Raw genomic sequence first — 19,449 nt, 5'->3', positions numbered from 1 at the left:
AAGGGATCTTCAGGCGACATGTAGCTCCAGTCCCCAGCACTCGTTCCTGCGACGCACAGCCCTCTACGTGATTCTCCTGCGGCATGGGATCCTTTCCTGTTGTGCTGCGTGGGCTCCTTTAACGACTTTTGTGTTCCCGTCCTGTGGGACTCTTGTGGGTGCTGCCTCTGCTCCTGTGGACTCTCTACGATGCGGAGGGTCCCCTGTGACTCCCCCTCCTGGGTGGAGTCCTCCTGGGCCTTGCTGGTCCCTGACAGCACCACTTTTCCACTAACCACAAGTTTGCCTTTGCCAAGGCTTGTTGGTGGAATTCCTGCACCGACACCCATCTGCTATCTTCACTCTAGCGTGAGACATCTTCTGCATCCATCAGGAATTCTTCTCCGGCTCCAGGGCTGCAGTGCTGATCCGTTCTTCACCACCATCGACCAACTCCTGCATGTACAGCTGGGTGGGTAGTAGCTCCTACTCCTCCTGGACTCCACTGTGACTCTTGGACTTGGTCCCCTCTCTCCACAGGTCTTCTTCTTCAGGAATCCACCACTGTTTTTTTGCAGTCTTGTCTGGGTGTCTTCTTTTCTTCTTTTTCCTCCGTTTGGGTGGTTTGTGGAAATTCCAGTGATTTACTCCTGCTTTCCTGGTTGCTGGGGGGTACTGTGTTACTTGCCTCTGTGGTCTTCTGGTACTCCCAGCTCCCCCCTACACATTCCACTTACCTAGGTGGGGGTCCTGTGTTCGCATTCCATTTTTTTAGTGTATGGTTTGTGCTCCCCCTAAGGTCACTATTGATTATTGCTATTTGCATCTTTTTCTAACCTTTTCTATGCCCATTTCTGATTACTAGTGTATATATTTAGTGTATTACTTAACTCCTATTGGAGGGTTGCCCTTTTAGTATTTTGTGGTATTGTGTTCCAAAAATAAAGTACGTTTATTTTTGTACAACTGAGTGTTTTCTTTCATGTGTGTAAGTGCTGTGTGACTACAGTGGTACTGCATGAGCTTTGCATGTCTCCTGGATAAGCCTTGGCTGCTCATCCACAGCTACCTCTAGAGAGCCTGGCTTCTAGACACTGCCTACACTTTAGTAAGAGGGGATACCTGGAGCTGGTAAAAGGTGTAAACCTTGGGTACCCACCACACACCAGGCCAACTTCTTACAGCCCCCAACCCTTGTTACCATGAAATGAGGTCTTTATGTCAGGCCGAGTTCCGTAGCAAGGTGACGTGCAGCATAGATAGCATCTGGAAGGAACCCCTCTAATGACCTTGTCCGTGTGAGATGTACTTATACAGATCATGTAGGATCCCTGAAGCAGGTATGTTCCTAAAGAACTGGTAAGGAGGCACACTTGTGGCAGCAATTACATAAACAATCCCCAACAAGTGTACATTATGTTCCTATCACACGTAAGTGAGAAAGGGACATGATAACAATACCTACGCACATCACTGATCATGACACTGATAATGACACCTTCTCAGAATGGTACTGATAATGCAAATCAAAACATCTTTACAAACTATAAACAATGGCAGGCATCTTTAGAAGAAATAATAAAATAAATGAAATAAAACAGAGCAAGCCAAGTAGGGTAAAAGTCACTAGGTGACGGGGCACAGGCCTGCATGCCAAAGGCTAAGCTAAACTTTTGAGTCCTAATAAGAAATAAAATGATTCAGTACCACCTATGCCTTCACCGCTACCTACCCCTTTAACCACATCTCCACTTTGGTCTCCCCGGCTGTTTTTATGTGTTCCTTCTGCACCCACTCCCACATCAGTGACATTTTTCCCTTTATGCAGCCACACCCCTCTCTCCCCAGGAACACCTCACGTCCACGCTTGTGGACACCTTGCCGGACCCAACGCAACAGCCTGAGCTTTACCTGGCTCCAAGGACGGTGCCCGTACTGTTGCTTGCTGCCTCGCCAGTGGCCTGTGTGCCTCCGTCATCCTACTTGGCCCTCCATGCTTGCATGCAATACACTGGACAGAACATTAGTTGGACCCCTTCCCCATCATTTTCTGTCTCCTTATCATGCACCTGACCTTCATCGTCTAACATTGTGACCCCTAGCGAGTCCACCACATCGCTCAACTATGGCCCACACCTGCATCCTGCTGGAAACCGCTCTTGGTCTGTAAGTGATAGGTTGACGTGCGGCACCCAGGGGGTGCTGAAGTAACCTCACTAGGCCGTTCCGCCGACCATTCCTGGTTGTCTGCCAAAATGAGAGCACTCGAGGCCGTTGGGCACCTACGGTTTGGTGGTGCAGACAAGTTTGTACTGGGCCTTCTATGTCTACCTCGGAGAGATCCCACAATGACGTCAGGTGAACCGCACAGGGATCTATCCTCTCGTGGCCACCAGCTGCTACCAGCTGTACAGAGTCCAGAAATCTGCGCCGCACCTGTGCCTGTAAGAAAGAGGACAGGACTGGTATGATGGATCCCTGCCATAGAGAGGCTTCTGAACCCACTTCTGCTGTCCCTGCCATATTTCCATCCACTCCCCACTCTGCTGTGTGACCACTGCCCCAGTCCGCCTCCCCTGGGACCTCCAAATCCCATATGTCCAGCTCCCCACACCATTCCAACATGGCCACCTCAAAACGCGGACATGGGGCCCTTGACTGTCCCTGTCCCGACCCCAGCTGCGCTGTATCTTCTAACCTGTGCCCTGTCTCCTCCAAAACCGTAGTCACTCCCTTTCCCCTATTCACCTTCCTCGCAGGAACTACCTATGCCCTTGCCTCTCTGCTGCGACTCCCCCCGATATTCATCCAGCTGTGAGACCATATTCCTGACCACTTTCCACAACTCATCCCAGGATCACCTTGCCAAGTCAGAAGGATCCCTGCATGACCTTTCCGTCAATCCCTCCACGCGGACCCTATTAGTATCAAAAGTTTCAAATAAAGTACTATCCATACCCCTTCTTTTTCTATCATGGGGTAATCATATGTGATGTTCATCTGCTCTTCCCCTTGTTGTGGAAAACCAAAAATGCCCCCCACCCCACAAAGCCTTCAACTGCATCTGATAATAAAACCACCTTCCTCCCCTCCCCTCGCTGTGTCCCATCATAAGGGCTCAAAGCTGCTGGGAGCTGCGCAGGAGACGCTGCTAGCTTCCCAGCTAATATTTTCCCCCGACTGTTGTAGGCTTGCGTGTGGCTCTGCTGACGCCGCACGCCTCCTCAAATAGGTCCACCTCGCCGCCCCATGCACACGTAGCGGGTGCTGAGATTGTGCAGCCATTGCAGCCTCTCCTTTCATGAGATCGGCCCACGAGCCAGAGCTAGCACAGCCCCTCCAGCCCCCCTCCGGGCCATGCCCCTCCCTTGTACCGCTCCCACACCATAGGCCCGTGCTTGGGCAAGACAGCTCGGCCTGCCCCCCATGGAGACACTCTGCTCCTGCCTAAGCCCTGAGGGGCCGCTCTCCTGGACACGGAGCGGCCCCTCACACTTACATATAGAGGGGATGACGCTGTCCTACATTTTTGCGGAGGGGAGCATGCAGTCACCACAGTGGCCACCGATGCATGACCTGCCCGGTGGGTCGCAATGTCTACCGCCATACCATTGCTCACAAGGTTGAGGCACCTGGCCTTGTGCAGCAGTCATAGCTTCGGCCACCTTTCTGTCAACTGCAGTCATCTTCCTAACGAACGTTACCACCAGTACTGTAAGTAATCCTCCAACTATAATTATTGCCTAACCACTGAATCTGTGATGCACCAAATGGGAAAAACGCCAACTATCTTCCTGCCCAATAGCCCAACAATCTACATATATATGCTGGGCTGTCTTGGGCTACAAACATAGCCTAACTACAAAATGGCAGCTCATGGCCACCCTCCTGGGGGAGAGGTTGGAGGGCACACCAGACTGCTCAACGGTTGACTGTTCCCCAGATCTCCTTTCTGTGGCTGGCTGATGGGACTGCTGTTTTGTATGATGATGCAATATGTTTTGGTCTTGTCTTTTAAGTAATCTTTGTGCCTAGGCGCTTTCAAAATCAATTGTTTTGGGGAATTGTTCATTGCTTGTCATGTGCACGCAGGTGCACAAAGGTCCTGTTAATTTTCTTTGCCGTCATTTGCTCTCACAGCTTTTCGACTTTCTCACGAGTGTGCCACAAGGTAGACTATCATTTTATTTACCCTTCACTCGCCATCTACACTGGTCTTTGAGCTAAGGACAAGTGAGTTGCTCTAACCCAGTGTCTGCTTGGGATTCCTTCTTGTACCTGCTCCCCTCTCCTCCGTCCCCTTAGAACTAAGAACATTACATTCCTAGGGTTTCTTTCGCACATTGCAGGAACTTTACACCACTGGGTTTTCTGCCATTAACTCCGCCTGCTGTCTTAGCTTTTGTCAACGAGGCATTTGCCTGACCCCGGCATTAGCGGTTTTATTTATTTATGTATTTATTTATTTTTTACCAAGGGTGTGGTGCGCATGCTACAGCCGTGTGGTGCCAGTTTGAGTCTTAATTCTTTTCTGGGCTTCCTTCATACTTCCTGTCAGAGGGACCGCTACATTTTTTGTACCTGTTCCTCCTTGTGCATTTTGCTTCTGTTTAGCACTCTTTCCCTCAGAACGCCTTCAATTACATTAATCTTTAATGTAGGTAGTAACCATAGGTCGCAAAGGTGCGATTAACCAGACCAGTTAGAGAGTAAAAGTCTGCTTTATTAGGACAAGTAAGCGGACTATTAAACTATATTTACATTTAACATTAATCAAAAACCCCGCCTCATTAAGACAGAGAACAATCCTAACTCCCCCTTAAGCCTCCCTCCCAGCAATAAAAACAGTTGCCCAATCCATCATCAACCCATTCATTCCTCACCATACCCTTGCTTCCATTCACTGTCCTTCACACTCAACCCCACCATCTCTCCCCTGTATCCCTGTGCCCTGCCTACCCTTCAAGGCCCAAGTACAATGGAGGGACAGGGAGGTTTCAAATGGTCCAGTGCACATCCTCCCAAAGTTAGAATACAAATAAATAAGCTGCACTGTTCCAAAGGGATGACCACAGGTCGAAAAGGCACTACTAAAAGTAGAAGTCAGGAGACCAAACTTGTATCCGGCCCCTCAGTTTTGTCAGGAGCTAATGGTACACCGATCTCTTCTGCCAGGGCTTTGAACTTGTTTAATGCTTGCAAACACACCTCAACGTCTTTACCCCAAGGGAACAAGAAGTCATCCAAGTAATGGCTAACTAGTTCCTGGCCTGCTCTGAATGCAAAACACCATTAAAAAAGAGCTGAATGTCTCAAATAATCTGTAAGATATGGCACAACCCTTGGGAAGAACCTTGTCTACGTACAAATCACTGGGATGGACAGGAAGAAGCTTGAAGTCCGGCAGATTTAATATCACATTTTGCCAGTTTGGCACCCACACTTACCTTCCTGATCAGTCGGATCGCCACATCTGAGCTCGCGAACAGAACCGTGGAATCCTCCAGAGCAATGAAATCATTAACTGAGGAGCTTTTCTGACAAGAAAGTTGATGGATCAATCTAAATTTACCTGCCTGCTTTTTTGGGACCACCCCAAGTGGAAACACCATCAAGTCTAGAAATGGCCAGTAGTGAAAAGGCCCGCCATTCTCCCTTTGTTCACTTCTTTGTCCAATGTCTTACCACCTTCGGATGATCCTGTGCCGATTTAAAATTGTCCGCAAATCTCTTGCCCGTGGTCTTCGATACCCAAGCCTAAAACATGTCTCAAAACCCCATTGTAAAAGTAGCGCTTCCTCTCTGTGGGATAAAATGACAGCCGGTGCTATAGCACTTCCAGTTTAACTGGAGTAGAAGCCCTTGTTTCCAGACACATGTGCTCCCCTTCCCCAACTGCATCCAATGCCATTGAAACCTGCCTGCTTCCCGAAACTCCGTAAGACTGCATGTCTCCCTCCACACTTGGAGCATTCACATTTGTATTTACAGGGATTTCAGGAACAAAACTCCCTGTTAACACTCCAGCAGGCCATCGGATTTGAGGGATATCCCTACCCCTCTTCACACCCCGCACCCCGCACACCCAGGGTGGTCCGTGCCTGAAAGGGCTGATTTTGGACTCCCAACCCGCTAGCAATATGCATAGTGGGCAGGGACATTGGGGGTACATCCATTGTACCCATCGCTCATTATCTTCCTCTCACCAAGGTTTGTCTGGCTTTAATACAATCCCTGCCCTAAATTCGTCATCCTAATGGAGCCATGCAATCCCCCCAGATTTCATGGGTGCTTTCCTTATGGCAGTGGTTCCCAACCTGTGGTCCGGGGACATTGGGGGGGTTCGCATAGCATCCTTAGGGGGTCCGTGACTGCTTAGAAAATTAAATAATATAAACAGAATAATAAAGTGTATATAAATAAAGTGGCTAAATGTACAATTGAACATTTTAAAATGTACAGTAAATGTCAAGAAATTTGCAAGTGGAGCCTAAAAATGTAATTAGTATCCTCAGATTACTTTGTGAGAGCAGTGCAGGTGCATCAGACAGAATATAGTATGGATGATGTGTGGCTTCAATTGAATTAAGAAAACTTTCATCCTTCCTATTAACATTTTTTCTATTTTTTTATTTATATTTGTTTGCAAATTAAATAAAATGTGTGCATGTGCCGATGAATGCTTGTGTTTGTTTTTTGTGTGTATTGTCTTGTGTTTCAAATCATTAATGTTTAGGCCGGGGTGCCTGACTTCCAGTAATGACTCCGTGGGGGGGTCCCTGTGATTTAAATAATGATTCAGTGGGGGTCCCCGGGTTCCAGTAATGATAATGTGGGGGTCCACAGAAGTCAAAAAGTTGGGAACCTCATGGTATCCATGCATTTATATATGGATACAGATCTTTCTGGAATCTTTTCGCAATAGACACTAACATACATAAACAAGCATTTGTAATGCAACAGGTCTCGCGTTTGTTCGTGTTAGAGCTGATAGCGTTGTAAACTCCTAACCCGACTTTTCACTGGTAATGAAACCTATCGGCAAAAGTGCATTTATGTACTAACCGGAAAAAGTGCAATTAACTGTGTAACAGGGTCAATATTATGTAAAGCGCTCGACTTCTGCCAAGCGAGATCGCGCTGGGAAAATAGAGAAAAAGTAGTCCACGAGCCAGACGGAAAACAGCGAGCCTCGCATGTTTTCTGTACTTGGTCGATGCGCTCGAGGTGGGCTATCCACCGGAAAAGGCATGACGTATGCATGCCTTCCACTAATGAAATCAAGCAGATTCTAACAGGCAAGGCCACAAACCTATGACAGACACTGACGTGAAGTGGACCGGGCTCCGAGACCTTTTTAATAACTAAAGCATCTCGCTTAGTGAAACGCAAGCGCATGCTGCAGGCTCGACCCTAAAAATGCACATGTTCAGGTATCAGTGGTTGTGGGTACTCTAGGTCTTTTTGCCAATTGCCATGCCTCCTCTCTGGAACCCTCTTTGGACTGCAGCTCTCTATGTAATAATTTCTAAACGTCGATGAACTTTCCCTTTCAAATTCTTTCTTTTGTCGCTGTAGACAAATGCGCTCCCAGTGGCACTGAAAGCCTCATTTATGGTAACCTCTTTAAACCTTCTTTTGTGCATGTTTCCCCATCGTCCCCCGTACTCTTTCCTTTTTCTTTGCCCATTTCCCCTTTTTCTTCTCTCTGGCCCGATTTTTTTGTTGTTTGCATCTTTTGCTCCTGTCTTTTCCCCCATTTTTCCGTTTACCTTTGCTCAACCAGAATCCATACCCACTCCTTTTTCCATCGACGTCCCCACCCCCACATCCACGCTAATCGACTCTAATGTTTTTTGTATGCTCCAACCATGACACAATTTTTTCTCACCTGGCTGTAAATCATGTCTCTCCGATGCTGAAGCTTTCTTTTTGTCTCTCTCCACTGTCGTCCTCAAATGAGTCCTTGATTCCTTCTCAACTGCTGGCCCCACCTTTTCTTGCACTTTGTCCTGCAATATATTACTCGGACGAACAACATTAGTTTGCTCCCCCACCCTCTGTCTTTTTTTGGCACCCTGCTGGGCCAACCAATGCAGTATCTCCCTCTCCTCCAATTCCTCCTTTGTTTGACCCTCATACCCAGCCAGGGTCGTTGCTCTAGTTTTTTGCAGGCTTCTGTCCCCGATGGGAAAGTCCACCTGTGTTTTCCATCCTCCCCCATGAGCACTCTAATGCCCCCTGGTGCACTTCACCGCATCCTGTGCAAGTGGGGGGTTGATGCTGCACGCGACATCACCGCGTCGGGGTCCGCCTCCTTTCCTTGCCGCCGTGCGCTATCCACTCGGGCCGGGCATACGTGCTCTGCCTCTGCCCGCCTGAGATTGACTGACGTGCTCCAAGGTAAGTATTCATTGCCGCTTCCTAGAGCAGGCCGATGCAGGAGTAGCTACTCCATTCACAGCCGACCTTCTTGGCCGAGCCGTCCCACCCAGGCTTGGGAAAGCACGCTGGGCATTATGAGATCCTCCCCGCCTCGCATAATAATCTCAGGGCCTCGCGCAGGCCTGCGCTCATGTCTCAAAAAAGTGAAATTCGGTACAAATGTTATACTCCACAAAACAAAAAGATATCTTAATAATACCAACAGCCTATTTCAGAGAAAAAACAGATGATCAAAAAGATTGAGCCTAGCGCTTGGGCGTAATTTCTGCAGCCTACCTCCAGGACCACATTTGGACGAAATTGGACGTTAAATAGGTGACAAGGGACCCAGCTGTCACCACAACCCCGTCCTCAAACCTTAACTAAACAATAGGGACCCCACCGGTCCAGGACGCGTCACATTCCCGAAGATCCCCGGAGGGGGACACCACTGTGACCTCCATTCTTTTTACCTTGAATTTTGACCGCAAACATAAAACGAACCCCACGTCGGATTTATAGAGCATTTAAGTGAGTTCGTGGAAAAATAAGTAAACGAACACAGTAGTAGATTGGTTATGACGTTTGTTATAAAAGGCAGCAGGTTGTGCAGTGTGTGTAAATTAGTATCCTGGTCTAACTTTTGTCGCTGCTGATAAAGATCGGACTGTGCACGTTTAAGTGATGTTATTTTGGGGTTGTATCTTGTAGTTCTGTAGAGAACGGGAGGCCGCCTGACCTGGCTGACTGGGCAGTTGCAGATGTTCACAGTTACTTCAGAGCAGCAGGATTCGAGGAACAAGCTCGCGCTTTTCAAGAGCAGGTAAATATGTTGCGAAAAAATGTAGTCATTCTTATTTGTGTGTGGAGTATTTCTGAATTGAAAGAGTATCGTCAGTAAGCGACATCTAAACGCTGCACTGTACTTAAAATAAACCACTTTGGAAATCCACGGTAGAGGAATGTGCAATCTTTCTGGATGGCCACATGATGTCACTCTCCGCCCATTAGGATTTTCTCCCTTTTGGCAAAGTAATTAAAAGTTATCCTTTAAAGTTTAAAGGATAACTTTTAATTGGGAAAAGGACGGGATTCTTTTTTTGTATTTATGACATATTATGCCACTCACATTTTTTGTAGTAATAATCCAGCATTTTAGATCATTTCACGTAAGCGTTGTACTCCTATACATTTGTTTTTTTAATTGCTTACGTTATGCCGCAGCCTCCAAGAAGTTGCCTCCTTTTCCTGTACTCTTCATTATTTTAAAATCTTTCTTCATTTTAAGGCCCTTCCCGCTTACATTCTCTTTTAAAAATGTGAATTATTCCCGAAATGCAGTGATAACATGTAGCATGATAAAAAGGACTGGTGCATTTAAAGTTAAAGGTACTCTTAGTGCAGGGTGACCAGATACCAAGGCGTCTACATTTATGCGAAAGGGAAGGCCAAATCATGCGGCAGCGTTGACTATATTACGCGTCAAGAAAAGACACGTTAAGCGGCGTAACGCAGGACGTTTGATGATAAAAATCACTTCATTACTTTGTCATTTTTTTATGGGCGAGCACAAAGTGCTCTGTCCATTCTGTAATCTCTCTTTGGGCTTGAAACCACGCCCATGCTACGTCAGTCACTTACATTGGTTCGTGGGCTTGCCTTTTAAAATCCACTTGCTTTCATTTGTGAAAGGCATCATACGTCATGCCTTTTCCAGTGTTTAGCCCACCTACACAGCACCAGTAAACTACTAAAAACATGCGAGGCTCGATGTTTTCAGCCTAGAGTCCAGAAGACTACTTTATCTGTTTATTTTCCACACAGCGCGATTGCGCTGCATTTTACATAGCGTGATCGCGCTGCGTTTGTTTTTGCTTTACAACGCTAATAGCTCTAACTCGAACAAATGCGAGACCCGTTGCATTGAAAATGCTTGTTCTACACTTGTCAACACGGTCTGGGCATAGGTTGCAACTCGCTAGTACCAGTTCAACATCCAAATATAGCAATACGCAATAATAAGGTGACCAGTCAACCTTGGCAAAGGGCCTACCATCGTGCAGCAACACGTGTTGTTTCGTTTTTAGTAACTTTTGAAGCATTTGAGCTTGAGCATTTTTTTGGTAAAAATCTACAGATTATGCAGCAGATGATGATATAGGAAGGAAAAGGGCAGATCCATAACTGCAAATAATGCTGCAGCAGCCTAATCACATGATTCCAGTAGCCCTGCATATAACATGTTTGGGGTCCAGTCTGCTTACAAGGCCCTAGTCTGTGAGGCACGGGGAGGGATGCGTACTGGGCTCGCGAAGAGCGTGCTAGCCCGAGGATCCTCTGTGGAGAAGCCGCCCTCCCCTCCGTACCGCCAGGGCAGTCAAAACAACAGTCGGGGTGAAGCAAGGCTGTGTATTGGCTCCAACACTCTTCAACCTGTACATAGCAGATCTCCCCGCCAAGTTAAATGGTCACTCATCCCACTCTCCATCACTGGGCGGTCAACAAGTATCCAACCTACTATATGCAGATGACCTACTACTAATCAGTAATACCAGAATAGGCATGCAGAAATTGTTAAAGGCATTAGAAGAATACTCAGGTTCTAATGATTTAGAAATTAATCATAAAAAATCTAAAATGATTACTGTAAGGAAATGCCTCCTTGGCATGGTTGCCCCCTGACTTTTTGCCTTTGCTGATGCTATGTTTTGAATTGAAAGTGTGCTGAGGCCTGCTAACCAGGCCCCAGCACCAGTGTTCTTTCCCTAACCTGTACTTTTGATTCCACAATTGGCACACCCTGGCATCCAGATAAGTCCCTTGTAACTGGTACCCCTGGTACCAAGGGCCCTGATGCCAGGGAAGGTCTCTAAGGGCTGCAGCATATCTTATGCCACCCTGGGGACCCCTCACTCAGCACAGACACACTGCTTGCCAGCTTGTGTGTGCTGGTGAGAACAAAACGAGTAAGTCGACATGGCACTCCCCTCAGGGTGCCATGCCAACCTCACACTGCCTATGCAGTATAGATAAGTCACCCCTCTAGTAGGCCTTACAGCCCTAAGGCAGGGTGCACTATACCATAGGTGAGGGCACCAGTGCATGAGTACTGTGCCCCTACAGTGTCTAAACCAAACCTTAGACATTGTAAGTGCAGAGTAGCCATAAAAGTATATGGTCTGGGAGTCTGTCAAACACGGACTCCACAGCACCATAATGGCTACACGGAAAAATGGGAAGTTTGGTATCAAACTTCTCAGCACAATAAATGCACACTGATGCCAGTGTACATTTTATTGTGAAATACACCCCAGAGGGCACCTTAGAGGTGCCCTCTGAAACCTTAACCGACTATCTGTGTAGGCTGACTGGTTCCAGCAGCCTGCCACAACCGAGACATGTTGCTGGCCCCATGGGGAGAGTGCCTTTGTCACTCTGAGGCCAGTAACAAAGCCTGCACTGGGTGGAGATGCTATCACCTCCCCCAGGCAGGAGCTGTAACACCTGGCGGTGAGCCTCAAAGGCTTACCCCCTTTGTTCCAGCACCACAGGGCACTCCAGCTAGTGGAGTTGCCCGCCCCCTCCGGTCACGGCCCCACTTTTGGCAGCAAGGCCGGAGGAGATAATGAGAATAACAAGGAGGAGTCACTGGCCAGTCAGGACAGCCCCTAAGGTGTCCTGAGCTGAAGTGACTCTAACTTTTAGCAATCCTCCATCTTGCAGATGGAGGATTCCCCCAATAGGGATAGGAATGTGACCCCCTCCCCGTGGGAGGAGGCACAAAGAGGGTGTACCCACCGTCAGGGCTAGTAGCCATTGGCTACTAACCCCCCAGACCTAAACACGCCCTTAAATTTAGTATTTAAGGGCTTCCCTGAACCTAAGAATTTAGATTCCTGAAACTACAAGAAGAAGAGGACTGCTGAGCTGAAAAACCCCTGCAGAAGAAGAACAGAAGACACCAACTGCTTTGGCCCCAGTCCTACCGGCCTGTCTCCTGCCTTCCAAAGAAACCTGCTCCAGCGACGCTTTCCAAAGGACCAGCGACCTCCGAATCCTCAGAGGACTGCCCTACTTCAAGAAAGACAAGAAACTCCCGAGGACAGCGGCCCTGCTCCAAAAAGACTGCAACTTTGTTTCGAAGGAGCAGATTTAAAGACCCCTGCAACTCCCCGCAAGAAGCGTGAGACTTGCAACACTGCACCCGGCGACCCCGACTCGACTGGTGGAGAACCAACACCTCAGGGAGGACCGTCCGGCGACTCCGAGACTGTGAGTAACCAAAGTTGTCCCCCCTGAACCCCCACAGCAACGCCTGCAGAGGGAATCCCCAGGCTCCCCCTGACGCGACTGCCTGACTCTAAAATCCCGACGGCTGGAAAAGACCCTGCACCCGCAGCCCCCAGCACCTGAAGAATCGGAACTTCAGTGCAGGAGTGACCCCCAGGAGGCCCTCTCCCTTGCCCAGGTGGTGGCTACCCCGAGGAGCCCCCCCCTTGCCTGCCTGCACCGCTGAAGAGATCCCTTGGTCTCTCATTGAAAACCATTGAAAACCCGACGCATGTTTGCACACTGCACCCGGCCGCCCCCGCGCTGCTGAGGGTGTACTTTCTGTGTGGACTTGTCCCCCCCCCCGGTGCCCTACAAAACCCCCCTGGTCTACCCTCGAAGACGCGGGTACTTACCTGCTGGCAGACTGGAACCGGGGCACCCCCTTCTCTCCATTGAAGCCTATGTGTTTTGGGCACCACTTTGAACTCTGCACCTGACCGGCCCTGAGCTGCTGGTGTAGTGACTTTGGGGTTGCTCTGAACCCCCAACGGTGGGCTACCTTGGACCCCAATCTTAACCCCGTAGGTGGTTTACTTACCTGCTAAAACTAACAATACTTTACCTCCCCCAGGAACTGTGAAAATTGCACTGTGTCCACTTTTAAAACAGCTATTTGTGTTTTATGTGAAAAGTATATATGCTACTGTGATTATTCAAAGTTCCTAAAGTACTTACCTTCAATACCTTTCAAATGAGATATTACATGTAGAATTTGAACCTGTGGTTCTTAAAATAAACTAAGAAAATATATTTTTCTATAACAAAACCTATTGGCCTGGATTTGTCTCTGAGTGTGTGTTCCTCATTTATTGCCTGTGTGTATGTACAACAAATGCTTAACACTACTCCTTGGATAAGCCTACTGCTCGACCACACTACCACAAAATAGAGCATTAGTATTATCACTTTTTGCCACTATCTTACCTCTAAGGGGAACCCTTGGACTCTGTGCATACTATTCCTTACTTTGAAATAGTGCATACAGAGCAAACTTCCTACATTGGTGGATCAGCGGTGGGGTACAAGACTTTGCATTTGCTGGACTACTCAGCCAATACCTGATCACACGACAAATTCCAAAAATTGTCATTAGAAATTGATTTTTGCAATTTGAACTATTTTTCTAAATTCTTAAAAGACCTGCTAGGGCCTTGTGTTAGATCCTGTTTAGCATTTCTTTTAGAGTTTAAAAGTTTGGTAAAAGTTTGAATTAGATACTAGAACTAGATTTTAGATTCTTAAAAAGTATTCCAACTTTTAGAAGCATAATGTCTAGTACAGATGTGAATGTGGTGGAACTCGACACCACACCTTACCTCCATCTTAAGATGAGGGAGCTAAGGTCACTCTGTAAGATAAAGAAAATAGCAATGGGCCCCAGACCTTCCAAACTACAGCTCCAGGAGCTCTTAGCAGAGTTTGAAAAGGCCAACCCCTCTGAGGATGGCAACACAGAGGATGAAGATAGTGACTTGGAGGAAAATTCCCCCCTACCAGTCCTATTTAGGGAGAACAGGGCCTCTCAAGCCCTGACTCCAAACATAATAGTCAGAGATGCTGCTTCCCTCACAGGAGGGACCAACATCTCTGAAATCACTGAGGATAACTCCAGTGAAGAGGACATCCAGTTAGCCAGGATGGCCAAAAGATTGGCTTTGGAAAGACAGATCCTAGCCATAGAAAGGGAAAGACAAGAGATGGGCCTAGGACCCATCAATGGTGGCAGCAACTTAAATAGGGTCAGAGATTCTCCTGACATGTTGAAAATCCCTAAAGGGATTGTAACTAAATATGAAGATGGTGATGACATCACCAAATGGTTCACAGCTTTTGAGAGGGCTTGTGTAACCAGCAAAGTGAACAAATCTCACTGGGGTGCTCTCCTTTGGGAAATGTTCACAGGAAAGTGTAGGGATAGACTCCTCACACTCTCTGGAAAAGATGCAGAATCTTATGACCTCATGAAGGGTACCCTGATTGAGGGCTTTGGATTCCCCACTGAGGAGTATAGGATTAGATTCAGGGGGGCTAAAAAATCCTCGAGCCAGACCTGGGTTGACTTTGTAGACTACTCAGTAAAAACACTAGATGGTTGGATTCAAGGCAGTGGTGTAAGTAATTATGATGGGCTGTACAATTTATTTGTGAAGGAACACCTATTAAGTAATTGTTTCAATGATAAACTGCATCAGCATCTGGTAGACCTAGGACCAATTTCTCCCCAAGAATTGGGAAAGAAGGCGGACCATTGGGTCAAGACTAGGGTGTCCAACACTTCCTCAGGGGGTGACCAAAAGAAAGGGGTCACAAAACCTCCCCAGGGGAAGGGTGGTGAGACAGCCAAAAACAAAAATAGTAAAGAGTCTTCTACAGGCCCCCAAAAACCTGCACAGGAGGTTGGGCCCGAGCCTCTTCACAAAACAATTTTGGGTACAAGGGTAAGAACTTTGATCCCAAAAAGGCCTGGTGTCGTAGCTGTAATCAGCCTGGACACCAAACTGGAGACAAGGCCTGTCCCCAGAAAAATACCACTTCTAACTCCACTCCAGCTAAAACTGGAATGGCCAGTCTCCAAGTGGGATCAACAGTGTGCCCAGAGCAAATCAGGTGTCACACTGAAGCTACCTTAGTCTCTGAGGGTGGGGTGGATTTAGCCACACTGGCTGCCTGGCCTCCTAACATGCAAAAATACAGGCAGCAGCTCTTAATTAATGGGACAAGTGTAGAAGGCCTGAGGGATACAGGTGCCAGTGTCACCATGGTGACAGAGAAACTTGTTTCCCCTGGTCAATACCTGGCTGGACAAACTTATCCAGTCACCAACGCTGACAATCAGACTAAAGTACATCCCATGGCTATGGTAACTTTAGAGTGGGGAGGGGTCAATGGCCTGAAACAGGTGGTGGTCTCCTCAAATATCCCAGTAGACTGTTTGCTTGGAAATGACCTGGAGTCCTCAGCATGGGCTGAGGTAGAACTGAAAACCCATGCAGCCATGCTGGGTATCCCTGAACTGGTGTGTGTCAAGACGAGGGCACAGTGCAAGGCTCAGGGTGAAAAAGTAGAGCTGGAGTCTGGAAAAAAGGCCCAGGCTACCAAGAGAAAAGGAAAGTCAGCTGGGAAACCAACTGCAACACAACACCAAAAAGAGAACCTCTCTTCTCAGGAAGAAGTTCTGCCCTCTGAGGGAACTGAGCCTATGGAGCTGGAACCTTATCAGGTTGAGCTCTTGGGCCCAGGGGGACCCTCAAGGGAAGAGTTGTGTAAGGGACAAGAAACCTGTCCCTCTCTTGAAGGCCTTAGGCAGCAAGCTGCTGAAGAGTCCAATGGCAAGAAAACTGGAACACATAGGGTCTATTGGGAAGATGGATTCCTGTACACTGAGGCAAGAGATCCCAAACCTGGTGCCACTAGGAGAGTGGTAGTGCCTCAGGGGTTCAGAGAGTTTATTCTGACCTTAGCCCATGATATTCCCCTTGCTGGGCATTTGGGACAAACCAAGACGTGGGAGAGGTTAGTCAACCACTTCTACTGGCCCAACATGTCCCAGAAAGTTAAGGAGTTTTGTGTCTCCAGTACCACTTGTCAAGCCAGTGGTAAGACAGGTGGACATCCAAAGGCCCCCCTCATTCCACTTCCAGTGGTGGGGGTCCCCTTTGAAAGAGTGGGTGTGGACATAGTGGGTCCACTTGAACCTCCCACAGCCTCAGGAAATATGTACATCCTAGTAGTAGTGGATCATGCTACTAGGTATCCTGAAGCTATTCCCCTTAGGTCGACTACTGCCCCTGCAGTAGCCAAGGCCCTCATTGGTATCTTTACCAGAGTGGGCTTCCCTAAGGAGGTGGTGTCTGACAGAGGTACCAACTTCATGTCAGCATACCTGAAACACATGTGGAATGAGTGTGGAGTGACTTATAAATTCACTACACCCTATCATCCACAAACTAATGGCCTGGTTGAGAGATTCAACAAGACATTAAAGGGCATGATCATGGGGCTCCCAGAAAAACTCAAAAGGAGATGGGATGTCCTCTTGCCATGTCTGCTCTTCGCTTACAGAGAGGTGCCTCAGAAGGGAGTAGGATTCTCACCCTTTGAACTTCTGTTTGGCCACCCTGCAAGGGGACCACTAGCTCTTGTGAAAGAAGGCTGGGAGAGACCTCTTCATGAGCCTAAACAAGACATAGTGGACTATGTACTTGGCCTTCGCTCAAGGATGGCAGAGTACATGGAAAAGGCAAGTAAAAACCTTGAGGCCAGCCAACAGCTCCTAGAGTTTTGGTATGACCAAAAGGCTGCACTGATTGAATTTCAACCAGGGCAGAAAGTCTGGGTTTTGGAGCCTGTGGCTCCCAGGGCACTTCAGGACAAATGGAGTGGCCCTTACCCAGTGGTAGAGAGGAAGAGTCAGGTCACCTACCTGGTGGACCTGGGCACAAGCAGGAGCCCCAAGAGGGTGATCCATGTGAACCGCCTTAAGCTCTTCCATGACAGGGCTGATGTAAATCTGTTAATGGTAACAGATGAGGATCAGGAAGCTGAGAGTGAACCTCTCCCTGATCTTCTGTCATCAAACCCTAATGATGGCTCAGTAGATGGAGTGATCTATTCAGACACCCTCTCTGGCCAACAGCAATCTAACTGTAGGAAAGTCCTGCAGCAGTTTGCTGAGCTCTTTTCCCTAACCCCTGGTCAGACACACCTGTGTACCCATGATGCGGACACAGGAGACAGCATGCCTGTCAAAAACAAAATATTCAGACAGTCTGATCAAGTTAAGGAAAGCATCAAGGTGGAAGTCCACAAGATGCTGGAATTGGGAGTAATTGAGCACTCTGACAGCCCCTGGGCCAGCCCAGTGGTCTTAGTCCCCAAACCTCACACCAAAGATGGAAAGAGAGAGATAAGGTTTTGTGTGGACTACAGAGGACTTAATTCTGTCACCAAGACAGATGCCCATCCCATTCCTAGAGCTGATGAGCTGATTGATATATTAGGGGCTACCAAATTCTTAAGTACCTTTGACTTAACAGCAGGGTACTGGCAAATCAAAATGGCCCCTGGAGCAAAAGAAAAGACAGCATTCTCCACACCTGATGGGCACTATCAGTTCACTGTTATGCCCTTTGGTTTAAAGAATGTCCCTGCCACCTTCCAAAGGTTGGTGAATAAAGTCCTTGCTGGCTTGGAGTCCTTCAGTGTAGCTTATCTTGACGACATTGCTGTCTTTAGCTCCAACTGGCAGGATCACCTGGTCCACCTGAAGAAGGTTTTGAAGGCTCTGCAATCAGCAGGCCTCTCTATCAAGGCATCCAAATGCCAGATAGGGCAGGGAACTGTGGTTTACTTGGGACACCTTGTAGGTGGAGGCCAAGTTCAGCCACTCCAGCCTAAGATCCAGACTATTCTGGACTGGGCAGCTCCAAAAACCCAGACTCAAGTCCGGGCATTCCTTGGCTTGACTGGGTACTATAGGAGGTTTGTGAAGGGATATGGATCCATTGTGACAGCCCTCACAGAACTCAGCTCCAAGAAAATGCCCAAGAAAGTAAACTGGACTGTAGAATGCCAACAGGCCTTTGACACCCTGAAACAAGCAATGTGCACAGCACCAGTTCTAAAAGCTCCAGATTACTCCAAGCAGTTCATTGTGCAGACAGATGCCTCTGAACATGGGATAGGGGCAGTTTTGTCCCAAACAAATGATGATGGCCTTAACCAGCCTGTTGCTTTCATTAGCAGGAGGTTACTCCCCAGGGAGCAGCGTTGGAGTGCCATTGAGAGGGAGGCCTTTGCTGTGGTTTGGTCCCTGAAGAAGCTGAGACCATATCTCTTTGGTACTCACTTCCTAGTTCAGACTGACCACAGACCTCTCAGATGGCTGATGCAAATGAAAGATGAAAATCCAAAACTGTTGAGGTGGTCCATCTCCCTACAGGGAATGGACTTTATAGTGGAACACAGACCTGGGACTGCCCATGCCAATGCAGATAGCCTTTCCAGGTTCTTCCACTTAGAAAATGAAGACTCTCTTGGGAAAGGTTGGTCTCATCCTCTTTCGTTTGGGGGGGGGGGGGTTGTGTAAGGAAATGCCTCCTTGGCATGGTTGCCCCCTGACTTTTTGCCTTTGCTGATGCTATGTTTTGAATTGAAAGTGTGCTGAGGCCTGCTAACCAGGCCCCAGCACCAGTGTTCTTTCCCTAACCTGTACTTTTGATTCCACAATTGGCACACCCTGGCATCCAGATAAGTCCCTTGTAACTGGTACCCCTGGTACCAAGGGCCCTGATGCCAGGGAAGGTCTCTAAGGGCTGCAGCATATCTTATGCCACCCTGGGGACCCCTCACTCAGCACAGACACACTGCTTGCCAGCTTGTGTGTGCTGGTGAGAACAAAACGAGTAAGTCGACATGGCACTCCCCTCAGGGTGCCATGCCAACCTCACACTGCCTATGCAGTTTAGATAAGTCACCCCTCTAGTAGGCCTTACAGCCCTAAGGCAGGGTGCACTATACCATAGGTGAGGGCACCAGTGCATGAGTACTGTGCCCCTACAGTGTCTAAGCCAAACCTTAGACATTGTAAGTGCAGGGTAGCCATACGAGTATATGGTCTGGTTAGTCTGTCAAACACGGACTCCACAGCCCCATAATGGCTACACTGAAAAATGGGAAGTTTGGTATCAAACTTCTCAGCACAATAAATGCACA

The 19,449-nt window shown here is 48.0% G+C and overlaps 1 protein-coding gene across 9 annotated transcripts in view; it reads left to right on the top strand.

Annotated features, from left to right (window-relative positions):
- The window catches only part of SAMD13 (sterile alpha motif domain containing 13), a 309,780-nt gene that overhangs the window by 215,688 nt on the left and 74,643 nt on the right, over nucleotides 1-19,449 (top strand). For all 9 annotated transcript variants that reach the window (XR_011202910.1, XR_011202911.1, XM_069232197.1 and 6 more), the window contains one exon: nucleotides 9,115-9,226. Coding sequence is in view for 7 of the 9 variants with exons in the window: in XM_069232197.1 (XP_069088298.1) it covers nucleotides 9,115-9,226 (112 nt within the window). In the remaining 2 variants the exon portion in view is untranslated. The remainder of the gene's footprint in view (nucleotides 1-9,114; nucleotides 9,227-19,449) is intronic.

The sequence above is a fragment of the Pleurodeles waltl genome, chromosome 4_2 (assembly GCF_031143425.1).
Source record: "Pleurodeles waltl isolate 20211129_DDA chromosome 4_2, aPleWal1.hap1.20221129, whole genome shotgun sequence".
Classification (NCBI taxonomy): domain Eukaryota; kingdom Metazoa; phylum Chordata; class Amphibia; order Caudata; family Salamandridae; genus Pleurodeles; species Pleurodeles waltl.
This window is presented reverse-complemented; position numbering and strand designations above follow the sequence as displayed.